Consider the following 10,230-nt stretch of genomic DNA (forward strand, 5'->3'; position numbering starts at 1 on the left):
GTCTTTATGTTTTGCTATGTTTGATTGTTTGATAAGATTAATCTTTTTTTTTTTTAATTTTTTAAACTTTATATTTTCAAATGATTATGGACTCACAGGAAGTTGTAAAAATAGTGCACAGATCCAGATTGGATCTTGAACCAGAAAAGAAGAAATGGATGGGACAGCTGGAAATTTTGAATGAGGTCTGTGAAGTGGGCGGTCGTGTTTCACCAACGTCACTTCCTGATTTGGAGGGTGTATCGCGGTTTTGTAGGAGAGTGTCCTTTGCCTGGGGAAGTACACACTAAAGTTTTTAGGGGTACGGGGTATCAGGTCTGCAACTTGTTTTCAAATAGTTTAGAAAAGAATAATGATACTGGGTAGATGTATATAGAGAGAAAAAACATACTGGAGCAAATGAGGTAAAATGTTCACTGGGGAATGTGGGTAAAGGGATCATGGGATTCTTTGTACTCGTCCTGCAACATTCCTGTGAGCTCAAAAGTACTTCAAAATAAATTATAAATGGGCCGGCCTGGTGGCGCACTGGATGAGTGCGCCGCTTGGGAAGCACGGCGGCGCTCCCGCCCGAGGGTTCNGTTGCGATCCCGTTGCCGGTCCCCGGTCCGGTACGGGGCAACACTGAGGGTTGCAATCCGTGGCCGGACACGGAAAAAGACAAAAAAAAAAAAAAAAGACAAAATAAATTATAAAAATTGTTTATAAAACCAAAAAATGAATAAAATTAAAATAGTACACAGAGATCCTATGTACCCTTCATGCGGCTCCTCTCACTGATAACGTCTTACTATACACTACACAACTACACTTTACTATGTTGCAGTGCACGATACACCTATCCTGTACAGCTGCACAACTACACTGTACCATACGTTCTGCATGACACACCTATCCTGTACAACTGTACCACTACACTGTACTACACATTCTTCACGATACACCTATCCTGCACAACTGTACAACTACACTGTACCATACATTCCGCACAACACACCTATCCTGTACAACCGCACAACTAGACTGTTCTATACATTCTGCACGACACACCTATCCTGTACAACCGCACAACTAGACTGTTCTATACATTCTGCACGACACACCTATCCTGTGCAACTGCACTACACTGTACCATACATTCTGCATGACACACCTATCCTGTACAACTGCACAACTACACTGTACCATACATTCTGCATGACACACCTATCCTGTACAACTGCACAACTAGACTGTACTATACATTCTGCATGACACACCTATCCTGTACAACTGTACAACTACACTGTACCATACATTCCGCACAACACACCTATCCTGTACAACTGCACAACTAGACTGTTCTATACATTCTGCACGACACACCTATCCTGTGCAACTGCACAACTACACTGTACCATACATTCTGCATGACACACCTATCCTGTACAACTGCACAACTACACTGTACCATACATTCTGCATGACACACCTATCCTGTACAACTGCACAACTAGACTGTACTATCAATTCTGCATGACACAACTACTCTGTACAACTGTACAACTTTGCTATTCTGTACTACACACTATCCTTTACAACTACACTACTACACTGTACCATACTGCACTATACAACTATATTACAGTTTTTACAGTATCATAACCAGGAAACTGACATGCGTACAGTCCACAGATCTTGCTTTTTAAAATAAGATTTACATATTACTTAAAAAAGAAAAAAAAATCACTGCTTGTTCTTATTTTTCTGATATCACCACAAGCCAATGAAAAACTGCTGAGGGGTGTTTGTAAAACAGTGGGAGGAACTAGGGCTTTGGAACCTGCCAGGCCCTCATTCCCTCATTCCCTCACTCATTCATTCATTCATATTTTTTTCCAGGCACCAATTTAAATGCCAGTTCCAACTCTTAGTGGCCGTGTGACACAACATAAGCTCCTTAACCTCTCAGAGCTCAGTGTCACAGAATTATTGAGAGATAATATAGGGTCCTCCTTTGGCTGGGATATCTCTAGTTGACAGAGTTAGACCTCTTGTTGGGGGAGCAACGGGCTGAGGCTTGGGTGTCACATGTGTTCTTGGTGAGGGAGGACCGAAGGCACCAACACCCCAGAGCCTCTGCCCCTGCCAGCCTCTGAGAGCCGGTTCCCTGCAGTGGAGCTGGCCAGGGCTTCCTTGGGAAGCAGGGTCGTGCCCACAGCACAGCTCGTGGGCTTTGGGCTCCAAGCCCTGCATTCCCATGCCAATATAATACTTCAGCAGCTGTGGGTCCCGGGGCATGTCCCTTAAACCCTCAGCTACTTCCTCATCTGAAGTGCAAGGAGTGTGACGCCCCCTCGTGGGGCGAGGCGGGAAGCAGGAGAGCCCAGCATGGTTCCAGGCACCCTGGGCTAGAGAGAAGCCAGGTGCGCTCTGCAGCTACTCAGCCCTGCTCCCTGCCCCACACCACACATCCATTGTGTGCTCCAGGAGACCCTGCCTACCTGGCCCAGCACCTCTGGGACTCAGAGCACCCCCACCTGACACAGGGCAGGCAGGACACAGCCAGCCCCACAAATAACTGCGTGCTTCTATTCAGTGGTGGGCATGCACAGCACCCTCCTGGAAGCCACACCCCGCACAGGTGCTCTGGGCAGCCCTTCCTTGAAGGGCCTTCCAGAATCACTGACCAATTGTCCCAGGAGGGACTGGGACCTCTGTGACATCAGCAGCACCCAAGGAGCCTCACCCAGATTCCCAAGCCTTCTGGCCCCACCCTAGTTCCCAGGAGACTGGCAGAAGCTGCCCAGGGATGGGTCCCAGAGGCCCATCTCCCCCTCCTGACCCGCCCACCACAACTCAGGGAGGGGCCACTGCTCACAGCAGACAATAGGGTGGCTTTGTCCCTGGCCCAGTCTGTGGTTCTCTCTCCCAACCAACCAGCCTGGCAGGAGACATGACACATTAGGGGCTTGGTGTGTTGTGTGAGAGGGACAGACAGGCCATCAGGAGTGGTCAGCCTCAACCTCAGGATCTTCGTCAGCACTCACCCTTGGTGAAGAGACACAGAAGTCACCATGTGTCATCTGCCAGATACCCCAATGTCCACACGGACCAGGGGTATTTATTTCATCAAGTGGAGGCCACTGCTTAGTAAGACAGCAGATTGTGGGGGCACCACTTACCGACTGCACAGTAACAAGAATCTCAAATTAGAAACATACTCGGGTGATAAGTTGGTGTAAGGTCTCCAAGGCACTAGGGCTCCTAACCCAAACTCTAATAAAGCAAATAGTTTCTGCATGTAAATAATCACCCCAGGAGGCTGAGAGGCATTGAGTTTCTCAGAGTAGGTAGGGTGGGGCTCAGTTTCCCCATCAGTGACTTTAGAAAAAAGGTGGAGGGGAGTGACGTGCATAGGCACTACGGTCTGGGGTCAGCACACTGGCGGCTCAGGTCCATCAGCCAACCCTTCAGGTAACAGAGATAGGACAGGTGTAAGGACGGCGAGGTGATCACCTTTCCCGTTCCAGGGCCAGAGGTTGAATCAGGGCTGCGAGAGGCAGTGCAGAGAGGGGACCCTCTGGGTCACTCAGCAGGGCTAGAAGCCCAGCATCCTGCCTCTCTGTTTTGCCAGAGTCCAAACACCATGTCTCAGATGGTCAGATGACCCCAAGACAAGGCCCTTCTCTCACCTTTGCTAGTGTGTCCACCACGCTCACCAGCGGCTGCTTTGCAGGATATTTGGCCATGTCCCATTCAAAGTGGGTCACAAAGGATGTTAAGTCAACTGGAAGAACACAAACACATTTCAACACATGAGTGGACCTCCCCACATCTCCTAACACCGAGACTGCTAAATCCCAAGCTAAGCGTCACCACTTACACCAAGGAGGCAATTAGTGAAAAACCTGGCGGGCAGGCTCAGGGCTCTGGGAAAACCAACATTCCCCGGGGCAGAGAGTTTTGAGCCAGCTGATGGCCACCAGCCAGAACCCGAAACCCCTCTGAAGAGTACAGCAGCAGACGTACAGCATCACACGCACTCCTGCATCCACTCTACTCCTGGAGGCTGCCCCAGAGACCTGCCGGTTGGGAGGGCTGTTTTCCCAAAAGGTGGGAGCAGTCCAGGGACATCCTGAGCAGGCACCGGGCTAATTCTCTGCCTTCTCCAGTTGCTTGGGCACACTCCTCTTGTAGTGGATTATGTCCCCCCAAAACTCACTGAAGCTTGAATTGTGTATTATGTATTAGAAATAGCCCCCACTGTGACTGTTAAGAGGGTGGGAAATCCTACTATGGTAATCGAAAGGTGAAGCCTTGAAGAGGTGATTAGATTGCAGGATCGTGCTGTAGTGAATGGATTAAAAACGGTGGTCAGGGGCATGGTTCTGAGGACTTTAAAAGAAGGGGAGAGTCTGTCTCTCTCTGTCTGCTTCTACCATCTTGTAATGTGAGACCCCTGGGTCACTGTTGCCACCACCAGATGGACTATGGTCTTCCCAGCCTCAGAAACTGTAAGCAATAAATTTCATTTTCTTTATTACCCAGTTCCACGTAGTTTGTTATAAGCAACAAAAATGGACTAATACACCCCTGCTGGGTTGTGGTTGTTGCAAGGTACCCCAAAAGCATGCCAAAGAGCATCAAGACAACCCCTGAAAAATCACACAGCCCCCTGCCTGGCCGGTCGTGGCTGCCACCTGCCTCCTGAGCCAAATACCAGACGAGGCTCTTTCAAACTACATGGACTATTTCACAGAAGGCATTTTAAACACTAGCAGAATAGAGATGGCCGGTTAGCCCAGCTGCTTAGAGCATGGCATTACTAACACTAAGGTCTAAGGGTTCAGATCCCATACTGACCAGCCACCAAAAATAATAATAATAATAATAGCATTAGCAAAATTCTGGAGTTTGTGGCTGTGGTTTTTACCATCTGGTATGGATGTGCACTTTTCAGTGTGTGCCCTTTCTATAAAAGCCTGTACTGAATAAAATGCATCAGTGTTGTTACAAATTTTCTTTTTTCCTTTTCTTTCTTCAAAAACAAACAAAAGCCAGCTGTCCTCAGGTGGTAACCAGCTGTGGGGTGCAAGAGAGAGCCTTGGAGCTGAGGTCAGACAGAAGTGACACCAAATGAACCTCAGCTGACTCAGAGCCCTGAGCTTGGGCAAGCAAAGAATTAAATCAGTTTCCTCACCCGAGAAGTGGGGGTGCCCACACACCTCCTGAGTGCCGACTGTCTCAGATCTGTGCCACATACATTTGAAGGGTCTCACTAGGAGCCAGCTGCTGGCCCTGGCCCTGGTACATTATCTAATACTTCTACTCTGTGGCAAAGCAGAAAACCCAGCAGATGCCTCCGTGCTACGCTGACCCCTGGAATCCCTCCAGCCCTCGCGAGATGGCCCTCCCATGCTGGACTCTCCAGCCCAGGTCCTGTGCGTGCCTGCACCTCTCCATATATCCTCTCTCAGGAAGAGGGACATCACTGCTCATCTTCACTGATCCCAGCTCTCTTGTCTGCTGGGGGACAGAACAGACACCCTCCTGCCATTGAACTTCAAGGTGCTCACAGTTTACTGGGGAGACCACTAGGCAAACAACACACCCCCACGAGCTGGTGAGCATGTGACACAGTCATCCCTTAATATCCGTGGGGGTTGCGCTCCGGGACCCCCTCCGATACCAAAACCCTTACTGGGGAGACCACTAGGCAAACAACACACCCCCACGAGCTGGTGAGCATGTGACACAGTCGTCCCTTAATATCCGTGGGGGATGCGCTCCGGGACCCCCTCAGATACCAAAACCCCTGCTTTTGGGAACAGGTGATATCTATCCCATGCCTACCCACCAGTTTCTCCTCTAGAAACTTCCCAATGACTGTCATCATTTTCTGAGGTTCAGTAGTCCCAGTAAAAGCACCTCTACTTTTTACTAGGCCTCTGGTCTGCAGAGATGAAGGCAGGGAGCTGCCCTTTTTCGTGGAACTTCTGTGTCCTTTGCATTTTATGTTTGAAGAAAACCACTGTGAAAATGCTTCATCTCTTTTTTGAAAAAGCCTACACGAGGAGGCTGTCCATTCAGTGACAGGGTTGGGAAGATTTGCCCCCACGCATCTCCTCTGCTTAATACTTATAATGCCTAACATAATGTAAATGCTATATAAATGGTTGTTACACTGTATAGTTTACGGAATAATGACAATTAAAAAAAAAAGTCTGAGGGCCAGCCCGTGGCTCACTTGGGAGAGTGTGGCGCTGATAACTGAGGGTTGCGATCCGTTGCCGGACACGGAAAAAGACAAAAAAAAAAAAAAATAAATAAAATAAAAATAAAAATAAAAAAAAAATTTTAAAAGAGTCTGTACACGTTCAATAAAGATGCAATTTTCCCCCCAATATTTTCGATCTGTGGGTGGTTGAATCCACGGGAATGGAGCCCACAGATAGGGAGGGGAGGGCCGGCCACACAGAGGGCGTTGGGGAGGATGAAGAGTTAACACTGACTGATCCTGGGGGACTGAAGAGTTAACACTGACTGATCACAGGATGGCCTCGTGGGGACACGAGTTCACGCGGAGGTTGAAGGAAGAGACCATGTGGCTGCTGAAGGAGGACTCCAGGTGCGTATGCTCATGGCAAAGCCGATGGGGAGAGGGGTGTGACAGAGGCTGAACAGGAGGGGCAAGGGCTGGTCAGACGGCTGGGGTGTCTGCACTTTATCCTGTGCCAATGACACTTACTCAGCCCCTATTACATGTCTGGGAATGGACATAGATCACTCCAACTTGGACAGCAGCACCGAGCAAGGTCACCCAGCAAGCCTCAGGAGGCTGTGTCACCAGCCAGTCACGGAGGAGCAGGCCAGGGCCCTGGCACCCTGTGAGAGATCCCTCTGCAGCTGGTGGAGCGAGGGATGCTCACCAGGCCGGCCAGCCCCAGAGGCAGCGGCAGGGATGGGCAGAGGGCGGAGGAGATGAATTTAGCTTGGGATAAGCATATGGAAACGAAGTGGGACCCAGAGGATGGAGCTGGTCTGGTGGCAGAACTGTCGGCATGTAAGAGGTAGGAAATGCCTTGAAATAATAAGAAAGCCAATGACAACCATTAAAGTAGCTGACATTCACTGTTTGCTTACCTTGGGCTAGGACACATGAATTATTTCCTTTAATTTACTCTCCAACCCTATTAAGTACTATTATTATTTCCATTTCACAGATGAGGAAACTCTGACACAGGGTAAGTTATGCAAACCCCCATCGTAAAATTAGCCAATGCACCTGACACACCTAACACTCTGCCTGGCACGCAGAGGAACCACAGCACTTTTCCCGGCCATGTCCACCACCAGGGTCCAGCTATGCTGCAGGTGGAAAAGGGAAGCCACTCCTAGGCCATCCCCTTCACAAGGACCATACTCAGACATGTTCTAGATTACCCCGACTTGGAAGAGGTCCTTGGGAGAATTCATGTTACACATTTATAACACTCACGTTGGAATTAACACAGCAAGTCTTGGCCTGTTGACAGGAGTACCTCTGAAGCACTGAGGGTGGGGCCCTGATCCAATAGCTTTCATATCCTTATGAGAGGGGACATCAGAGAGGCTCAGTCTTGCTCGCTCTCTCCACACACATGCACCAAGAAAAGGCCGTGTGAAGACACAGCAAGAAGGCGGCCGTCTACAAGCCAGGCAGAGAGCCCTCCTCAGAAAATGATTGGCTGGAACCCTGATCTTGGCCTTCCAGCCTCCAGAACTGTGGGAAAATCAACATCTATTGTGCAAGCCCCCAGTGTGTGGTGCTCTGTGGTGGGAGCTCAAGCAGACTAAGTCAGATTTTGGTGTTAGTTTTGGTATTAATACTGGTTCTGGTAATGCCACACCACAATGGGGAAATGACTTCATAGCAAGGATCAGGCCTGGGGAGGAACTGAGTGAGCCCAGCTGGATGATAGCAGGGACAGGAAGGACTCCTCCCATGGCAGGAATGGCAACTGATCCCGCTCACTGAGCCCCACCAGCGAGTGGACGGGCACTGGGCAAGTGTAAACCTCCCGCAATGAGCCCAGGCCCTTCCCTCAGCTGGGAACTGGCCTCAAAGCTGCCGAGCACAGGAGACGTGAGAGTGGATGTGGACTTTGGGATGCATCTCTGCTCCTCCTTCCCCGTCACCTCCAACACCATGTCACGCTCACTCCCCACTCCCTTCTCACTGCTGCTTTTGTCCCTCAACACGCAGGACGCAGGACAGGTGGGAGCAACTCCTTCCCAAAGCGGCCCTGTCTGGACCTCTCCCTGCTGATGATGCCATGTGGCCTCCCCTGAGCCTCTTGCTCCCTCAGGCTCCTAGAAGACAGAGTCCATGACTCCCTTGTCTCTGTGTCCCAGAACATGTCACAGCACCTGTCACAGCACTCTGCACACAGCAAGCTCTCCATCGACATGCTCAGAACATTGACAGAAATCCTCCTAATTACCACGGCTGTTGTATTAACTCACACTCTCTAGATGCATTTCAGACCAAACTCGAGTCTCCACACATTTTCCCCAAAGCCAAGCCCTTCGTGGCCTTCAGACCACAGAGGGTGAGCTCCTCCTCCCCACTGGAACAGCCCTACGGTTCCTGCAACACTCAGGCCATCTCCTGTGGCTCCGTTTCTATTTCACCGCAGGGCATATGCATTGCGCATCTGTCCCCCCACTAGGCTGAACTCTTAGAGGGCAAAGGCTGTGCTTCTGTGTGGTGTCAATCATCTTCACATCCCCGGCACCAACAAGTGCTTGCTACAGATGATCAAAAATTCAAGAAGTCATTAGACAAGGACCTCCCTACAGGAGGCTGGAGAGCCCCTGGGTGTGTGACGGTGACCTCCTCCTCTCGTCTCCTCTCCCATGTCCTGAGCTCTGGCTCCAGCTCCGGACATTGACCCTTGCCCTGGGTCACGCATCCAAGGGCCCTTTTCCTGTCCCCGCACATTGCCCTTGTTGAGAACCTCATTGCAGGATGGCCCTCTGCCATCCCTCCGGCCTCCCTGCACCTCCAGCACTGCGGCTTTCACTCCACTCCTCGGGAAAGGACAGGCCTTGCCTTCTTCACCTGGTCCTGGGAGGGAGCCATTTGGGACCTGGACAGAGGGCCTGTGAGGTCAGACCATGACCCAGGCAGGCTAGCTCCATACCAAGACACGCTGTCCACAGGCCAACACCTCTTAAGCAACAATGGTCTCATCTGATAACCAAACAAAGCCTTCCCAGCAGGGAGCAGAGCGAAGGAAGGACTGTGACCCGTGAGCAGACGTGCCCTCAGGTGCTTCTGCCTTCTGTGGACACGCCAGGGCCCAGGCCAGACAATGCGTGTTTGCTCAGCTTCTGCTGCATTTGGACCTGTCTGTGCCCTTCCATGCTCAGCTCAGCTGGAGGCAAAGAACAAACAAAAGCAAAAAGTGCCCAAGCAAAGCTAAGAGCCTATGAGGCGCTTATTAGTACATCCATTTACAGGTAGCAGAAGTAAGGCCCAGAGAGGTGACTGGCCAAGGTCCCGAAGCACAGTAAGCAGCAGGACCAGCTGCTGGCCCTTCCTCACCCACTCCCCAACACTGCCCTAGATTCCCCTGCAGAAAACAGGATGAAAATCCCACCTGCCAGGGCAACAGTGAGTTCTTCTAGTTAACTCTGTCAATCACTAGTTCATGGGTGCACTGCAGAAGAAAAAGATTTCCTCGTTTAGATAATATTGGGAAAGCCCAAGTCAAACTAAGTTTAAAAAGGTCCCTTGGGGGGGCTGGCCAGCTAGCTTAGTTAGTTAGAGCATGGTGTTGTAACACCAAGGTCAAGGGTTCAGTACCCCACACCGGCAAGCCACCAAAAAAAATAAATAAATAAATAGAAAGATCGCTTGACAGCAGGACTTTTCAGAGCCTTTAATAGGCTAATGAGCATTGTGAAGGTCCCCAAGCTACCATGGGCCTGGGGAAAGAACACGCTTTGGAAGAACCTTCCACAGGGCAGGTGGAAAGAACACGCTTTGGAAACTCTAGTAATGGAAGTTGCTGTGACTCAACTTGCAGGAGGCCTAGAGATAATGAAACATACTAAACAAACAAAGAAAGCTGAATCTCCTCCTCCTGAGAAGAGGAGCAGCTGTCTCCTAGAGTTGGTGCCATGTGGACTGGGCACGGATACTACATAATAATATCATCTCGTTTTAAGTAACATTAATTTTGAGTAAAATGTATACTCAAA

General features: G+C 50.0%; 1 protein-coding gene across 1 annotated transcript in view; it reads right to left on the bottom strand.

Moving 5' to 3' along the window:
- Positions 1-10,230, bottom strand: part of ATP6V1C2 (ATPase, H+ transporting, lysosomal 42kDa, V1 subunit C2) — a 57,487-nt gene that overhangs the window by 17,570 nt on the left and 29,687 nt on the right. Inside the window, exon 4 of the mRNA XM_008572130.1 lies at positions 3,675-3,769. Coding sequence (XP_008570352.1) covers positions 3,675-3,769 — 95 coding nt within the window. The remainder of the gene's footprint in view (positions 1-3,674; positions 3,770-10,230) is intronic.

Source organism: Galeopterus variegatus, unplaced genomic scaffold, assembly GCF_000696425.1.
Source record: "Galeopterus variegatus unplaced genomic scaffold, G_variegatus-3.0.2 Scaffold755, whole genome shotgun sequence".
NCBI lineage: Eukaryota > Metazoa > Chordata > Mammalia > Dermoptera > Cynocephalidae > Galeopterus > Galeopterus variegatus.